The sequence below is a fragment of the Harmonia axyridis genome, chromosome 3 (genome assembly GCF_914767665.1).
Source record: "Harmonia axyridis chromosome 3, icHarAxyr1.1, whole genome shotgun sequence".
Classification (NCBI taxonomy): domain Eukaryota; kingdom Metazoa; phylum Arthropoda; class Insecta; order Coleoptera; family Coccinellidae; genus Harmonia; species Harmonia axyridis.
Window position 1 is genome coordinate 6078559 of NC_059503.1, and position 19170 is coordinate 6097728.

Consider the following 19170-nt stretch of genomic DNA (forward strand, 5'->3'; position numbering starts at 1 on the left):
CAGCTATCTTGAATAATAAAATCGAATTTTGCCAAAAATATGTGTTTTACGGTGGACAATTGGCCTGTCACCCTATTTCATAGCACAAACATTATAATCTCACATTCCCCCTTTTTTGCGTTGGGTTTGGGAACAACACAAAATGAAATATTCATTCAGCTTTGAAAACCTGAAAATTTGATAAGCAGGCTCTTATTTGAATGAACGATAAAATTATATATTTGTTTAGCCTTATTTATTGAGATGGTTCCCCCATATTACAACTCAATTTAGATCCAGTCCGGAGTTTCTAGATCAAAACAACCCACGTGTTATGCTTCCCATATCTTGAATGAACATAAAGGATATAAACCAGACATCTATTCATCATATAACAGAATATAGTTCATAAATAACTGATGCTCGAACAGCGTCGTAGGAAGGATAAATGAAAGTACAAAAATTGACGTTGTATGTTATAACGCTTTCAGATGGCATTTAATTGAACATTTTAGAAAAAATATTTGTTAGACGCTAAAACAATAAGAAATTTTGAGAATATTTTTTATTGTACAATAATTTCATCACAAAATCTGATATTTCGCAGATTTAAATTTTTGAAAACTAAATTCAGCATTCAGAAGAAAAAACTCGATTTCAAATCACTTTTTTGATCATTTTTCACAAGATATGCCATGAAGATAGGAGGAAATAAAAATACATTGTAAGAAATTTGCAGTGCTTTTTTATTGGAACTCTAATTGAAACCATTTTTTTTTACAAAAATCTACATACCATTAACAGCAATAAATATATTACATAATAATTCATTGTTGCATAAAGTATACAAATTCATGGAACAACTACAATTTTAAAATTTTCGTTGTACTTGCGAAAATAAACCTGCCAAATTCGAAATGAACCAAAATTGTGGTTGTTCAATGAAATCGTATAAACTCTACCTAAATATTAGAAAAGAAATTCACAGCTTTAATACTTGTCCATTCCAGAAAATATTTACATTTCGAATATACATTCGAAAACTTTAATCGGCACGCCACTGGCCTAGTTTGACCACATGGTCACAACGTCTTTCATCGTTAATATTTGAAAAATTCGGTTCCCTTTGAAACAGGAACCAAGAAGACTGTGAAATGGAGCTTTTATACAAACATCTGCGATTCATCTGATGTAACGTGAATGTATGTATTGATTAAAATTAAATATTTACATGTTTAAGTACAACTCTGTAACACAATTTTCTTTCAGGTTCCGATCAACTTTGGAAAAACGATCTCGATCAAGTTATCCTGAGGAGAATCAGGAGTGTTGGGATGAGAAAAACTGGGAATATGCTTCTGCTAGCAGAATTTTCTGGAAGAAAAAAAAAGAATTAATCTAATGATGCAATAATATACAGAATGTGCCATTTGAAATGAGAAAGTATTTGCCAGTTCTCAGTATAACCGGAAGGTGTAGAGATCTGAAAATATTTTAGAGAGAAAAATCATTGTCTCAAACCCCAACATGCAAATTTTCAGCACAAAATTATGATTAGTTTTCCAAAAACGCCTGATAGGCCACCGCGGTGAATCACCCTGTATATAATTGTATAGGACTATCTACAGTCCAAACAAGATACACACAACATATTACATATTCCATTAAAATCGGATATAAGAAGCTAAGGCTGTTACAAAGGTTTGCATATTTCACACATACCGACAGACTGACAGATTATTAGGCCAATTGAAAAGTGCCCGGTCTGATGCGAAGGCGGTGCTAGAATTAAATCCATATGATTTTTGGTTAGTACCAACCTTCAAACGATACGTGTCAAAATTTGACAGCAGTCCGACCATTAATTTGTGAGATATTGCGTAGTGAGTGTAGCTACTTTTGTTATTTGAAAAAAAGATGGAAAAAAAAAATTCGTGTGCTGATAAAATATTGCTTGTTGAAGGGAAAAAATACAGTTGAAGCAAAATCTTGGCTTGATGAAGAGTTTCCGGGGTCTGCACCAGAAAAATCAACCATCATTGATTGGTATGCTAAGTTTAAACGTGGTGAATGAGTACTGAAGACGGCGAACGCAGTAGACCCCCAAAAGAGGCTGTCACTGATGAAAAAATAAAAAAATTCACAAAATAATTTTGAATAACCGTAAAGTGAAGTTGATCGAGAAAGCAGGCCTTGTGAAGATATTATCTGAACGTGTACATCATATAATTCACGAATATTTGAATATGAGAAAGCTGTGTGCAAAATGGGTGCCGCGTGAGCTCACAATCGATCAAAAGCAACAACGTGTTAATGATTCTGAGCAGTGTTTGAAGCTGTTTGAGTGCAATAAACCTGAATTTTTGCGTCGATATGTGGCAATGGATGAAACATGGCTCCATCATTTCACTACGGAGTCCAATCGACATTCAGCTGAGTGGACTGCACACGATTAACCGAATCCAAAGCGATGAAAAACACAACAGTCAGCTGGCAAGGTTATGGCATCAGTATTATGGGATGCGCAAGGTATAATATTCATTGATTACCTCCAAGAGGGCCAGACCATCAACAGCGATTATTATATGGCATTATTGGATCGTTTAATTTAAAGGATGGAATCGTTAAAAAACGACACCATTTGAAGAAAAAAAGGTGCTATTTCATCAAGACAATGCGCCGTGTCACAAATCAATGAAAACAATGGCAAAATTGCATGAACTGGGCTTCTAATTGCTTCTGAATCCACCGTATTCGCCAGATCTGGCCCCCAACGACTTTTTCCTGTTCTCAGACCTCAAAAGAATGCTCGCTGGAAAGAAATTTAGCGCCAATGAAGAATTAATCGCCGAAACTGAGGCCTATTTCGAAGCGAAAGACAAATCGTACTATAAAAATGGTATCGAGAAGTTGGAAGATCGCTATTATCGCTGTATCGCCCTCGAAGGCAACTATGTTGAATAATAAAATCAAATTTTGCCAAAAAAATGTGTTTTACTATGATAGACCGGGGATTTTTCAATTGACCTGTTAATTCTGAAATATATTTGACTAGTGGAAACGTAGAAATTTTGAAATAGGAGACCAACAATTTTCTTAGGTAGACTCGGGAGCAAAATAGGAACCTAGTCGATGAATTTAGCAAGCCGGAACTAGAAACTAGGATTGTTTATTACGTGTTTACCAAATTGTTATCTATTTTATATACTTACTGATACAAGACAGGCCTCCATCTGACTGATGATATTTCTTTTTGCATCTGCACATTGTTTGATTTTCACAGAAAGCATTTTTGATGCAATCATCATCGTACATACATTTCTGTCTCACACCTGGAAATATTAAACGTTATCTACCCTGATGTGAATGTGTACTTTGTGATGTGTTTGAATTAGTTTTAGGCGATTGCTTGAACTTCACAAGGAACCAAGGATAAAAACTCTCATGAGTTTAAAATCATTGGAAGTTCAAGTTCTACTCCCATGGTGAATTCGCCAAGCAATTTTTATCTTGTTAGTATCAAGCTTCAAAAAATGTTTGTCAAAATTTCGGAACGTAGAGATATTGAAGGTTAAGTTACTCCACATCCGTGGTGGTGTTTTAAAAATGGATAAAAACGAGATTTATGTAGTGATAAAACACCAAAAAAAGTGAAATACCGAAAATTTTGATACAAATATAGCCAATATCGATATCTACAAATAAATTCAAAATTTACTCAGGTATTTTTCTCACTCACCTCCCAAACATCTTGTTTCTTCTTTGTTTGCGATATACAATCCCAAACATTGGCAAGTACGATTTACATTACACCAATAGCCAAACTCTGGACAATCAGTTTTCATTCGGCAAGATCTTCCAAGGTCGTTAGCTGAAATTCGAAAAAATCCCATGTACTGTTTAAATCTACCACGTTTTGGCATAATAGATAACAATTTCATTTCGATAAAATAAAAAAAAAGAGGATTTTCAAATCGTAACTTCAATTCGTATAAACATGACCTCGAATAATTCACAGTTCGACTTAAGCCAGTACTTCAATAGGCCTTTTTTTAGGACTATTTTGAAGCCTTTGTCTATTAAAATTCAAAAAGAATATCGAGAGAAAATCTACTAGTATTTCGGAGCTTTGTGCGAAATTTCAAGCAGATAACATAGTTAAAACCATAGAAAAGTAAATACCAAATATTTCTGTCCGATAGGGATGAGATTTCGCTAGTATATAATGGGTGTTTTTTTTTCGAGGTATATAACTTTAAGTTGGCATTACTGTTCAAGATGGCGACTGATTTAACAGCTGTCAAGTGATTTATTCTCAGTTTGGTTTGGCAATTCATCATGAATAGACTCACGCCTGAACAACGCTTGCAAATAGTACAATTTCATTTCGAAAATAAAGGTTCTGTGCGGAATACGTATCGCGCACTACGTACATTTTATTTTGTTTAGCGATGAAGCACACTTCTGGTTGAATGGCTACGTCAACAAACAAAACTGCCGCATTTGGAGTGAAGCTAATCCTCAAGTGTATGTCGAAACACCGTTACATCCAGAAAAACTGACTGTTTGGTGCGCTTTATGGGCTGGTGGAATCATTCGTCCGTATTTCTTCAAAAACGATGATGGCCAGAACGTTACAGTCAATGGTGATCGGTATAGAGCCATGATTTCTAACTTTTTCATTCCTGAATTGAACAACCATGATGTCCAGGAGCTGTGGTTCCAACAAGACGGCGCAACATGTCCCACAGCTCGTGCCACAATCGATTTATTGAAAGACACGTTTGGTGACCGCCTAATTTCACGTTTTGGACCTGTGAATTGGCCTCCAGGATCTTATGATTTAACACTGCTAGACTACTTTCTGTGGGGCTATGTAAAGTCATTGGTCTATGCGGATAAGCCACAAACCCTTGACCATTTGGAAGACAACATTCGCCGTGTCATCGAAAATTGGACGTCCAGATTGGACTATATCCGAGCCAGCCGTGGTGGTCATATGCCAGAAATCATATTTAAAATGTAATTCCACAAGATTATTTTGCGGATAAATAAAATTCATGTCAATCGAATAATCCATCGTTGTTTTATTGCAATTTAAAGTTCTATAGCTCTAAAAAAAAACACCCTTTACATACAGGGTGCATCATTCTCCTAGCCTAAAATTTCCAAGAGTTATATACCGATCGTGCACTATTGACTCATTCTGTAGAAGTCAATTTGGAAATTCCAACGTATTATAACTCAGGAAAAAGGAACTTTTTCAATGAAAGACATGATAAATGACCTCCAAAATGCGGGCGAATCCATTATTATTTGTAGTGTATAGGGGTTTGTTATTTCATTCAAGGTATGTTATTAATTTTAATTAAAAATTCCATCAAGGAATGAAGTTTCGTTTTGATTCAGCTTTGTTGGAAAAACTATATTTAGCTAGGGAAATAGGCGTGAAAACGTTTTATAGAAATCTTCACGAAACTATAAAGAACATTCGAATTCTTGGAGACCACATCATAGATAATATTATTATGTCATTGTTGTCGGTATCTGTGAATGAGAGATTCTAATGATAAGATCTTTCTTAATTCTGAAATTCGGTATAAACATTCCAATGATTATTCATCATTTCACATAAAAAAAACTATATTTCAACTTTGTCCGGTCTGTCGCTATGAAAATATTAGGCTTTTTTATATTCTACAATTTTCTATAGTACTCTTCGAGCGATCAACATAAAATTTGGCTCAAGTTTGAAATTGATATTATTCACAGAAATTTTCGGTATTTTTAATATTATGCTTGAATATCCTGTACTTCTGATGTGGTGATCAGCTTGAAATTATTATTTTATATCTTCATCGAAAATATCAACAAGGTTATTTTTTTTCGATATTCCTCTTGAATTTTCTGTGTTTCTGGTAACGTGATCAACAAAAAATTTTTGTAATAAGCTTGTATTTCACATCTTAATACAATATTTCAATACCATCGAATAGAAAGTTTTGAAAAAATTAGGAAAACAAAATTTTCAACGAACTTATATATCGGCATTCGAGATCCGAACATACCCTGAAAATTTCAAAGTTCTAGGTCCTATCGTTCATAAATTATCGTGTAAACCTTATCGTTTGAGACCATTCTCGGTTCAAAATTCTAGATATACAAACATCGTAACGAAATGATATACATAGGTATCCTCCTGTTCAGGAAACGAGCGCTCTAAAGTAGACAAAACGTTTGACAATTACACATTGATAAATATTATTTTGATTTTCACATGTAGGTATAAAAAGGAATGTTACATCTGATAATATTACATAACTACATAATCCACAGACGACTCACCAAAATTACGTTCTTCTATCGAGAAAAATAGTATATTATTCAACGAGCGGTAATGTAGGTCATAACTCACGCAGATGAAGTTATGACCATTAACGCAAGTTGAATACTATACTTTATCTACGACTATATCAATAAATACTAAGAAAATAATACAGACTTAGAATATAGACAGAAAGAAAGGGAAATAAACATATGTGCTCGATCCCCACTACAAGAGAGATGGAAACTTAGTGTCACCAATCACAATCGAACTAGCTTCGGCTAGCTCGAATCCAGTACAGAATACAGACATAGAACTTTATTGAAAACCCTTAATAGTTGCCTATAAAAATGCATTAAAATATACCAGAAAACATTCCCTGTAAACGACGACTTAATGACCTTACTGCTACAAACTCCTTTATATTTTTTTCGGGCAAGTAATTCTGTATGGTAACATTTGGCTGTCTGTCTTTTGGAAATACCTATACATATAATATTTCATCTTCACTATCTGAATTAATCGTTTTCAGCAAAACATTCACAATATTTAGATATCAACTTAATTTGAAAACGTCAAAATTATTAAAGTGACACTCCCTCGGACATTCCTCCCCTCAATAACAATAATGGAATGTTCCCTTTCGGCCAATCGAATAGAAGCAGAGAAGTATAGAAGCACAGATCCATATTTTCCGATTCATTATAGTGAGTTATTATAACTCACGATGTTTGTTAATAGATACTATTAATTGCTCAAAAGCAGTTGAATAATGAATATATAATTCAATGGGAGTACATAAAAATGTTGATGCGTTCCAATATACATTGTTCTGAGAAAAAAGTACACATAACAGAATATCGTACTTTTATGCATAGATACACAAAACTGGTTTAAATTTTATATAACAATACGTGGGAATATCTTCTCTGATTTCAAATAAAAAGTAAACTATGTGGAAAGAGATTCACAGCATGAATATACATAATAGGAAAAAGTTCTCTTTTTCAAGCTTATCCCATATCAATTAAATGTTTTATATCTTGAATTTTTGTAATGTTATACTCAATGACGTTGAGAATTCTCACCAAAAAGGTGCAATTTTGATTTATTATATTTCATCTCATACAGGCTGTTGAAGAAAAATTCGAGTTCAACAGCCTGTATCTCCGGAAGGGTTCGTGATATAAAAAAAAATTACTTGAAATAACTTCTCATTTCAACTAGGACTATCTCTTCATAAGTTATGACCTGAACTTTTGAACGACCCTGTATACAGGGTGTCCCGGGAAGAATGCGACAAGCGAATACCATGAACTAAAGTCATCATGGAGGACCCGTATCAAGAGGTTTCAATCGCCTGAGAGCCTTCGTTTGGGATATACAGGGTGATGTTCATCTTATGAGTGAAATTTCACTGTTGAATAACTCTTTAACTAATCGACCGAATAATTTCAAATTTTGAAGTTTTGTCACCCTTTCCTATCGCCTTCCTTCAATATTTCTGAATTCGAGTAGATCAGATCCGGACTAGGAAAATTTCAGACATTATCTATTTTCGTGAATATTGGATCACCCTGTACGTGAACATTATGATTTTTTTTTCCGTTTTCGGAACCACAAAGAATCAATTCATAATAAAAATTTTAAATCTCTGCTTGACCCGATCATACAGCGTGATCAATAAACATTCCCTTATGAGTGAAAATTTTTTAGTTCAATAACTCTTCAAGAAATCTACCGAATAATTTCAATTTTTCAAGTTTTGTCGCCCTTTATTATCGCCTTCCTTCAATATTTCTGAATTCGAGTAGATCAGATCCGGACTAGGAAAATTTCAGACCTTTTCTATTTTTTTGAATATTGAATCACCCTGTATGTTGATATCATGATTCTTTTTCGTTTTCGTAACCACAAAGAATTAATTCATGAAAAAAATTTTAAATCTCTGCTTGGCGCCATCATTCAAGGTGATCAATAAACATTTCTTCATGAAAAAAATTTCATAGTTCAAGATATCTTGAATTTATCGGTAGAATTATTTCGAAAATTGAAGTTGTTTCACCCTTCACGAATGTCTCACCTAAATTTTCCTCAAATTATTTTAGAAAACATTCAATCAACAAACTGGATAAAGAATAGAACAAAAACAGCAAATGAATTGAAAATATTTGATCTTGAAAACAATGAATCAAAAATAGAATATTTTCAGTCCAGCAGATATTGTTCAAAATGAATTTCCTCCATTTTAATACATTTTTGAGCACGTTGATATGATATAGTTGTTTCACAGATTTCGCTATCTTACTCGGTTGAATCGGTTGTACTTCTTTCATGAGGGAATGATTATTGGACACCCTGTATGGCGGTGGCAAGTTGAGTTTTAGAAGGTTGATTATGAATTAATTCGTTGTGGTTACGAAAACGAAAAAAATTATGATATTGACGTACAGAGTGATCCAATATTCACGAAAATAGAAAAAGTCTAAAATTTTGTTAGTCCGGATCTGATTTATTCGATTTCAGAAATATTGAAGGAGGGCGATAGTAAAGGGCGACAAAACTTGAAAAATTGAAATTATTCGGTGGATTTGGGGAAGAGTTATTGAACTAAAAAAAGTTCACTCATAAGGGAATGTATGTTGATCACTCTGTATGACCGTGCCAAACAGACATTTAGAATTTTTATAATGAATTGATTCTTTGTGTTTCCAAAAACGGAAAAAAATCATAATGTTCATGTACAGGGTGATCCAATATTCACGAAAATAGGAAAAGTCTGAAATTTTCCTAGTCCGGATCAGATTTAATCGAATTCAGAAATATTGACGGAAGGCGATAGGAAAGGGTGACAAAACTTCAAAATTTGAAAGTATTCGGTCGATTAGAGTAAGAGTTATCGAACTGTAAAATTTCACTCATAAGATGAACATCACCCTGTATATCCCCAACGAAGGCACTCAGGCGATTGAAACATCTTGATACGGGACCTTAATTTATGGTATTCGTTTGTCGCATTCTTCCCAGGACACCCTGTATGGTCGTCAATGGCGCAAGAATGAACGAGCGCCGAAAGCTCCCAACCCAAAGCAGCGGAATATCGGCAATAATCATTAAAATAACTGATAAAAGTCAAAATGAAAACCGCTACGTAAAACAAACATAAAACAATCAGCGATGAAAAACATTCTGTGCCTTCACCACAGAATTTAATCGTGTTGAATGTTGTTCTATGAATGCTTCATTTAACAATGAGGAAAATAAAAGAAACAGTTATGTACTCACGTTCATCTTCGTTTGCGCTGGTACAAATCCATGTCAGAAGAATGGTGAAAAGTCCAACGATGCTTGCGTTGAAGTAGTTCATTGCGGCAAGGAGGTTTTCCTAGTTTTCGACCGGGAAATTCACCACAGTTTTCCGTACAATCAGCGTCACCAGTCTCGCGAAGTTTGATCGATAAGCAATCGATGTACTGAATGTCGTCAGCTTACTCGCTTGGGTTCCTGGTATCGTCCATTGCAAGATCCACCTTTGGGAAAACCGTTAACAGAATTAATAATACAGCTGGTACGGCAATTCTACAAACTTGGCTTGATCTTAAGACTACCGACGCAAGTTATTAGTTGTTTTAAAATTCTGTATCAAGTAGGGGATTGAAATACAACAAAGTGACCACTTTTTAAATGGAATTGTATTGGTAACTTTAAAACCATAAGGCCCGGTGCACACATCCGACTTTTGCAGTTACGACACCCGTTGCGGTGTCGTACCTATTCAATGCACACTACATACGATACCGTCGTGGTTGCGGAGCCGGATCAATTCACTTCAATGAAGAGCTCAATATCCAATTCCCTCTCTGCCATTGTGCGAACTCACGACAAACGTCGTATGTGTGCGCAGGCCAATTTGGAATAGAGTACTGAGAGATCGCATGTACGACTGCGGCACAGTTGCGGCCTAGAGGGACATGCTACCAAAAAACGACCGTATGCTGGCAGTTACGACGTCGCAACTGCACGGCCGGTAGTGTGCATGCTCCCATTTGATTCTTTGTACCACAGGCCGCAAGTACGACACAGCAACGGTGTCGTAACTGCAAAAATCGGATGTGTGCACCGGGCCTAAGAGTTAGAAGGTCGATCAAATGGAGAAAAAGTTGCATGCATAGAAGCATTGTCAAGCAGTTCAAACAAATCGAGATTATCAGGGCCGGTTATTGAGATATCATAAGAAAAGTAAATTTTGTCATTTTGATTTTTCTTTTTTTCCCACTTTATTTCAAATATTATCGAAAAATGTTACAGGAATTTTTTATTCGACAGTTAATGATCCTCAATTTGACGTAATCAGATTTCGTATCCAACGTTTCGTACTCTCTGGGCCACCCTCAACCTCATTTTTTTCAAAACGGACCTGCATATTTGATGACACTTTTCGAAATAACTTTTAACGCTGAATTCAACGATATATCATACAATGTCATTCAAAGTTGATTTTCAGGTGATTTTGACTGTTATCCAAATTTACTGGTGTGTATGTAAGAAAAAACAAGTCTCAAAACGATATCAATGTTCTGAACCAAATTCAATTGAACCCAGAAAAAAAATCGAGAACTGTGGCCAGTGAATGGAATTTATCAAAAACTACTGTTAATAAAATAGTCAATAGACGCGAATACAATGATTTTAAATTTAAATACCAAGCCTTGCAAAAATTATATCGTAATGATCTCAAAATAAAGTTCTATTCAGTAATTTGTTTCAACGGAACAAATGACAAATCCAACAATAGTGATTCCTCTCGAGAAGATTGAGAATGTATTGGAAGGTATTCAAGGAGACGAAACAAGCAAATGTATAAGAAGTATGGGTTCCAAAACCGTGAAGTGCATTTTACAAAATTATGGACACTTACTTCATCAATTTTCATTTACTTTCGAATAATCATTTGATTTTTCTTTCATTAAATGATACTTTCGTTAAATTATTATGAATTGAAATATGTAAATAATTATTACTGGATTCTTGCTTTGATTCTGATATGTTCCATTTAGTTCAAGATGGGTAAGTTGATTTTCTTATCGAAATGTATTGCATGTTGTTAATTAAACTAAAGGTACCTAAATGTAATTCAGATCCGACCCAAAGAAAATTCGATAAGGGTCAAAATCACCCGAAAATCAACTTTGAATGACATTGTATTATATATCGTTGAATTCAGCGTTAAAAATTATTTCGAAAAGTGTCATAAAATTGAATGTCCGTATTGAAAATATTGAGGTTGAGGGTGGCCCATAGAGTACGAAACGTTGGATGCGAAATCTGATTACGTCAAATTGAGGATAATTTACTGTCGAATAAAAAATTCCAGTAACATTTTTCGATAATATTTGAAATAAAGTAGGAAAAAGAGAAAAATCAAAATGACAAAATTTACTTTTCTTATGATATCTCAATAACCGGCCCTGATAATCTCGATTTGTTTGAACTGCTTGACAATGCTTCTATGCATGCAACTTTTTCTCCATTTGACCGACATTCTAACTCTTATGGTTTAAAAGTTGCCAATACAATCCCATTAAAAAAGTGGCCACTCTGTATACAGAGTGCACGAGACTATGGTGCCAAATTGAAAAAGAACATTCTCTTAAAAAATTCATAGGACTTTCCTAATATACTAACTGACAAAGAAACTGCAACACCCAGAAGGAGCTGTTCGAATTTCAATTTTTTTTGGGTAAAACTTAGGTATAGCAAGGAGTAAAGGATTGAATTTGGAGAAACAAATCGTGAAAGATTTTCCATGTAAACAATTTTTGTTACTTAAATATTGTAGTCGTTTTTTGCAAGTTTTTTAAATTTTACAACAAACCTGATGTTCGAGGGGATCCAAAGTCGATGTTTAGTTGTTGAAATGCCTAGAGCACGTGTACGCGGAATTTATCGCCAGCTAAGAGATTTTGAAAGAGGTCGAATTATTGGTCTACAGAAAGCGGGGTTGTCATTTCGAGAAATCGCTAACCGTACGAACAGAAATGCAACTACTGTTATGAGATGTTGTCAAGCGTGGTTTGATAATGCCCATAATAGAAGAAGGGTAGGCACCGGACGTCGAAAGAGCACAAATGAAGTTCAAGATCGACGTCTAAGACTTATGGCCATTAGAGACCGTTTTGCTACAACTTGATCTTTGGCCGATGAGTGGTTAGGAGAACAAGGCCATCCTGTAACTGTCCGAACGGTTTACCGCCGGATAAGGTCTTTTGGACTGCAGCGTTATCGACCCCATCTTGTGTTAGCTCTGACGGTTGAGCATCGCCGGCAACGATTACAATGGTACAGAGAACTTCAACATTGGAATGTGGAATGACATCAAGTCGTGTTTCCTGATGAATCTCGATTCCCCCAGGAGCACATAATGGCTGAAGAAGGGTTAGACGACGTCGGGGAGAAAAACGTGAACTTCAGTTTGATGTTGAGCGTCATGTACACCGGACAGTAGGCGTTATGGTATGGCTTGCTATTGCACATACAAGTAGGTCACCTTAAGTTTTTATTCGAGTTAACACGACAACGCTGCGTTACCTTCAAGAAATAGTGGAGCCATATGTTCTCCCTTACCTTAACCGGCTCAAGAATTCAATATTTCAGCAACATAACGCTCTGCCTCATGTTGCCAGAATTAGTTCAAACTTTTTCGAAGCGACCCATGTGAATATTTTGCCCTGGCCGCCTAGATCCCCCGATCTTTCGCCCATAGAGCATGTTTGGGACATCATGGGTAGGAGGCTTAGAAATTTACCCAAGCCCCCACAGACTTTGGCGGCTCTGAGACATGAAGTACAGGTAGCTAGGGATAGTATCCCTCAAGAAGAAATAGAGTATCTTATTGTATCAATGCGGATACGTACGGTGGACAAACACATCATTAACAAATTTATTAAAAAAAATTCCAACTCTTTTTTTCTCAAAATTTCAATCATTTACTCCTTGCTATACTTTTTACAAACAAAAAAAATAAAATTTAAACAGCTCCTTCTTCATTTCAGTAAGATGCGTACCATAGAAATATTGGAACACCCTGTATAAGCAAACATATTTCACTGATGTCCTACAAAACGTTACACAGATGATCTCAAAAATATATTCAAATAACTGCTCGTAATGGCTGTGATAAAAAATTACTACGAGAGCAGCCTGTATATATGATTGAGAATATCGATTTTATTTATGAATGGGGAGACTAAACTAGGGTGATATTCTGCGTTTTACGAACGTGGTAGTGTGGATTTCTTGACCAGAGGGGAGATAGCGGAAAAAATCAAGGTTGTCAAAAGATTTGCCAAATTAAAATTATTTGACCCACACCTGATAAGGATAAATGATAAATTTCCGTTGACAAAAGATGACGAAGCGAAGCAATCGTTATTTAAACAGAAATTAACACCGCTGAAGTGAAGGGTGATAGAAAATAGTCATCCAAGTCTGAAAGAGTTGGAATGACACCTTCGAACTGAACCGAAAACGTAAGAGTTTGTCCATCAAAAGTAACAGTGCTGTGACAGTTTATTTTTATATTTGCAATTAAGGAAACTGATGAAAAATTAATTCTAAAGCAACAAATGTAACACTGGGTTCAAAACTATGTCCACATTTTTGTTTAGTGTTTCGAGTTAGTCTATGAGACAGAAAGAAATACCTATTAAGCCACTACCTATATGTAGGGTTCCAAGATATTTAAATTTAATAAACAGTTATCCATTGCTTGAAACAAAATTCGGAAAATATATTCTTTAGTTTATCGCTTAACGTTAAAAGTATGTCGTACCTATCTCTTATTTGTTGGCAATTTTTTTCTATTCTATTCTAGACACCTACTGTCATTCGGGATTCAATGTAAAATACAACATTTCTTAAGAAATTGAGGCTAAAAATTATAAACGAAGAACGGATCGAAGAAGAAGAAAAAAGTTTATTTTTTACCTAATAAACTATTACACATCGCGGAGGTATACAAAACATAACCAGTGCAGTCCGCGATATAAGGTAAGGAATAGATTTCCTAGTTATTTTGTATTACACGCGAACCCCTTAATTGTGAGTAGTTTAACAATATTTCATCAAGAGTAAAACACATTTGATATTCCACGGCATATTCTACTAACGCATTTTCAATAACCTCAAACTTTGAACTACCATAAACATACCTAAGGGTATGTTTATGTGAGCTATAAACTTATATCGTGCAATTAAATTCATGAACGACCAAAGACGTTACAGATATCATAAGCCTACAATCGAATTCTATCTGCAGTTTTCAAATAAACGACAAGTTCTATGAAATAATAGCTTTTCAGTGTTCACCATAAGAATATTAGGATAACAACACATACCTGCAAACTTCTAAAACAAGTATATGACTCGTAAATCCTTATTTAGACCTTTATAGAAACTTCCAGTGCACTCAAAACAAGTTATTCTCACTCACAAGTCAACGCAGTTCAGTGTAAACTGATGCCGGAGCCCGGAACATCTGTTTCTACTACCTGTACCCTAAATTCTGAACTCACCCTAGACAACATTCATTCCTTCGTCTGTTTACAAGCCCACCATTGGTATTGGAGGGGATATATTCACTTAAGGGCATACGGAAAGCTTTTTCGAAGATATTCTAAGAACTAATAAAGATTATATGGAATACTTAATAGTTTAGATCCCAAAAACCGTTAAACTAATATTTCAAAGTTGGACGAATATAAAAAAAAAATCACGTTTACTTGTAAACTTGTTATTCCCAAGATTTACGTAAAATTTCTTAACACGTGAAGAAAACAATTAATAACTATCATAAATAACTAGTGAAATATGAATGAACATCTTAAACAATGAAAGTAGGTATTTTACGGTAAAAAATATGGTATTTTGTGTCATCGTAGTATGTCGGTCTGTGTGTTCGCACATTCTTGTAAAAGACGTTCTACAATTTCTACAATTGTTCTCCGATTTCAATAAAATTTGATTTGGATATTCACATCGGGACGTAGATTTTCCCAAACAGAATGGATCTATTCTAGATAAGTGCGCGTAGCGCATGCGTAAAAGTGACATTCCTGGAATTATCTCACGTTCTACTAGTACTGTTTCGGTGAAATTTGGTATTATATGAGTGTTTGGGGGGTAGCGATACGCTCTATTAGTGATGACGTCATACACCGCCATTTTAATTCTCCTGTCAGTGTTCGGAATCCAAACAAACAAATTGTCATTCGAATTAGTACGTTGTCGTTGAAGAAATTGGCTTATTTTGATAAATAAGATTACTTAAGCAACGATTTTACTATTAATTGATAGACAGAAGGCACGAGATTAATGCCAATAAGTTCGAACTTAAAGTTCAACTAATAAACACGGCTTTTTACAAAATCTGGGGAATGATACAGGATTTAAACTTTCTGGTATTAACGTCGTTCCTTTTGTCTATCAATTAATACTGAAATCGTTCTTCAAATACTCTTATTTATGAAAATAAGCCAATTCCTTCAACGACACCGTACTAACTTGAATGACAATTTATTTGTTTGGATTCCGAACACTGACAGAAGAACCAAAAATGGCGGTGTGTGACATCACACTAATAGAGCGTATTGGCGCATGAATGAACGTGAGCTCAAAAGTCCCTGAATTCATGTCGGTGCTTTCTTTTTAATTCTTCTTTGATATTATGCTTAAACTTTATATTTTTATAATTCTGATCAACACGAAATTTTGCATTATTCTCAAAATTGTCATGTTATATACAGGGTGTTAGTGAATATGTGCCACAAACTTCAGGGGGTGATTCTACATGAAAAAAATGACATGTTGCCATATAACTTCAGTTCGAAAATGCTTTATATTCCGAGATAAAGGGTGTTGGAGTTTATTTATTGCTCTTAATTTTTTGAAAGGAGAAAAAGGTACGCCACTGGAATATTTCAAAATAAGAATCATTTTTGAAGTACTCGTTCAATTTGTGACAAAAAAAATCTATTATTCCTTTTTTAGTAAAACGCTGTTTTCATAAGTAAATTAATTTTCTCGAAAAAGACAGTGGTGTAGATATTCGATAGAATCTACGCCAGTGGATAATTTTGGCAAGAGACACTCATCGAATTCGAAACATTACATTATGTAGACTTTAATACCTAAAAATTAAAACAATGAATGTAATAATACTACTGTTATAAGTAAAAAACTGGTTTTTTTTTCAAACATTAACACCTTGTATCTTGAAAACGAAGCTTTTTAGGATATATGTTTTTATGAACTTTCTGTCATGAAAATAGTTGTTCTATCCGACGCCAAAGTTATTTCACTGAAATCTGGACCACTCTACTTGATTTTTCGCAAAAAGTTACGCAGAATGCTACAGACTCCTAATAGTGAACTAGCAAAGAAAAAACGAAAACATCCACTTACTTCCTGTTAAAATCCCAATTCACTGTACCTGCACGACAAAGATTTGACAATAACCATTCCACAATCTTGAACTTTTGGAAGATGACACTGCACAGCAAAGTAACGGTTTCTACATTCAAGAACAGATCTGCTGAGTTCAGACAAACGTCAACAGGTTCAGCACGAAACTACCAAGTTACATGAAGCAGAACCGTTGAGGTTTTGAAATATCATATATCATGCATAGTTCGCTCTATATTATACGAGGCGAGTCAACAAACAAAGTCGCAGAAATTCGCTCTATATTTTCGATATCTTTATGCATATGTTTGTTTGATGACATGAAACATGTGTTGGGACGATACAAGGAAAGGCAATCGCTCAATGAAGGCCAAACTGAGATGCCAATACGAGTAGCGCGATTCAAGAAAACCAGTTCTACCTGAGTGATTACGAATATTACGGAGTATTTTGTACGGGGGTTGTTCGAAATTACCCCTGTCAAATGTTGGTAGTTTCTGAACCAACATCAAATTGATATTTCGATATTTGAAAAAATCTATACTTACAGAGTCTTTATAAAGTTATCTTTGATTATGTTCTCATGTAAAATATTGAAATTGACAAAATCATAAATTGTGTATTATCAATTCTTGTTCGAATTTTGTGGGTTGCCTATTTCTGAATCCGCGATAAGTAAACTAAAAACATTTCAAAGAAAAGGTCACTACGATGTTACAATCGTTTGCAAAGTCTGTGTAATGAAGCAGAAGAATACGATAGGTCTGTACATTTCGTCAATTGACAAAAATAAACATGTGCGATAAGAATACAATAATACAGAACAAAAGAATATTTTTTCGTTAAATTTTGCCCACCCGTCTGTATTTCTGTCTGTACACGCTTATCTCAGAAACAACTACGCAGATTTGATTTAGTTTTTCTCAGTTAAACTAAGATTAGCTTGCAGCAACATATATAGGCACAAAGTTATCGTGATTTCGTGATAGTCTTTCACACTCGCTGAACCTAGCAATTATTATCTACATACATATGTGAACAAAATGACATAAAGTCAATTTTTTCAATAGCTGACGATTTTTCTTCAATTTTTATAGTTTACACCTCAGAGTAACAAATATAGATAGAGCATACGTCATTTTCAATAAGCAAATTTTGTCCCCAACATGAACTATCAAATTTGACATTAAGCGCTCGGAAATGAAAACATATAAGTGATACGATATTTCACTCAATTCGCGAGTTTCTCCACAAAGAATGCACTTCTTATGTCCCATAGTAAATCAACGTTTCATATCAACTCAAAATATATTGAAATGAATACCTAAATATATCAGAAAATCAGAAAACAAAATTCCATCGCTCCTAACGACGTCAAACAACCGATGACACTAGAAGAACAAAAGTTGCCAAACCTTGGATTTCAGAAGTTAGATACAAAAATTATAAATATTCTGCTCATTATAAATTCGACAATTAGGCAAAATATCGGATTCCAAATATTCAAATTTGCATATTTAATCGGGAATCACTCAAATAAATGTATTCCATTCAATATAATATACATTCATAACGATATGGTAAAATTGTGGATTTGAAAATATATCACAATCCGACAACGTAATCTAACCATGTTGGGGACATGTGAAAATGGCGTATACTCCTTCTATCTATGTTTATTACTCTATGGTTAACAAAAAATCGCTCATTCTGTAACTATCAACTACGTCTGGTAGTTTACTTTTCTAGCGCACCCCATAACTTACATTAATTCAGAATGATACGGCTGAATCTTACCTTGAATCAAACTAACGCGAAATATCAACAAAAACCGAACATAACATCAGATTTTATTACAGTATTTTCAGAATTGCGGAAACCTATACTTTTTTATCCGGTTGACTCATTCGTACATATCACACAAAAGAAAAATCGTACGTTGCAAAGTCTAAACCGAACAGCACAATGTGCGAAACGACAAATAAAACCGTAAATGGGACCAAAACATGTCTGAATTATTCATAGGCATTGTTTTTGTCGAACTCTGTTTACGTTTACCTGTGCGCTCAAAGTTTTGCGTTACTTTGGTTATGCGTGTTTTTGAAGTGGCCAAAAATACTCCCGGCAAGTGTCGCAAGAACTCTATGGCTTTTGTTGTTCTGTGGTTGTAAATAACTATTGAAACTTTTTGCGAGATTGTTTTAAATAAACGACGAGCTACCATTTTGCCACAATGTCTATTATTTTTCAATTTTGAACAAAGAGTTGTCTGAAACATACTGATGAAGAATTCGAGGTCAGAAAAATTTTTCTTTATTAGTATTATCCATTTTCAAAGTCATTAGGAATATTTTTCTTCGAACACAATATCTACCTGTGTGTTTTAGTTAGTAAATCGCTCACTA

General features: G+C 34.6%; 1 protein-coding gene across 3 annotated transcripts; it reads right to left on the reverse strand.

Moving 5' to 3' along the window:
• Positions 1–704: 704 nt before the first annotated feature.
• Positions 705–18755, reverse strand: LOC123675948. Of its 3 annotated transcripts, none has more exons than XM_045611529.1 (5): positions 18563–18755; positions 9590–9834; positions 3719–3850; positions 3192–3311; positions 705–1353 (listed from the first exon to the last, which is right to left on the reverse strand). In XM_045611529.1, the coding sequence occupies exons 2-5, from the start codon at positions 9669–9671 to the stop codon at positions 1280–1282; spliced, it is 408 nt and encodes a 135-aa protein (XP_045467485.1). In that variant the 5' UTR covers positions 9672–9834; positions 18563–18755; the 3' UTR covers positions 705–1279. The 3 variants fall into 3 exon arrangements, with proteins under 3 accessions (XP_045467485.1, XP_045467484.1, XP_045467486.1); XM_045611528.1 differs by lacking the exon at positions 18563–18755 and adding an exon at positions 16766–17139; XM_045611530.1 differs by lacking the exon at positions 18563–18755 and adding an exon at positions 14701–14853.
• Between the last annotated feature and the right edge of the window lie 415 nt (positions 18756–19170).

Excerpts from the sequence above, each read along its gene's own strand:
- LOC123675948 (XM_045611529.1), bottom strand. The coding sequence starts at position 9,671 with ATGAACTACTTCAACGCAAGCATCGTTGGACTTTTCACCATTCTTCTG. Across the intron at positions 3,312-3,718 it reads AGAAACAAGATGTTTGGGAG|GTGTGAGACAGAAATGTATG; the intron begins GTGAGTGAGAAA and ends TAATATTTCCAG. Across the intron at positions 1,354-3,191 it reads TGGAGGCCTGTCTTGTATCA|AAAATTCTGCTAGCAGAAGC; the intron begins GTAAGTATATAA and ends TTTTTCTTCCAG.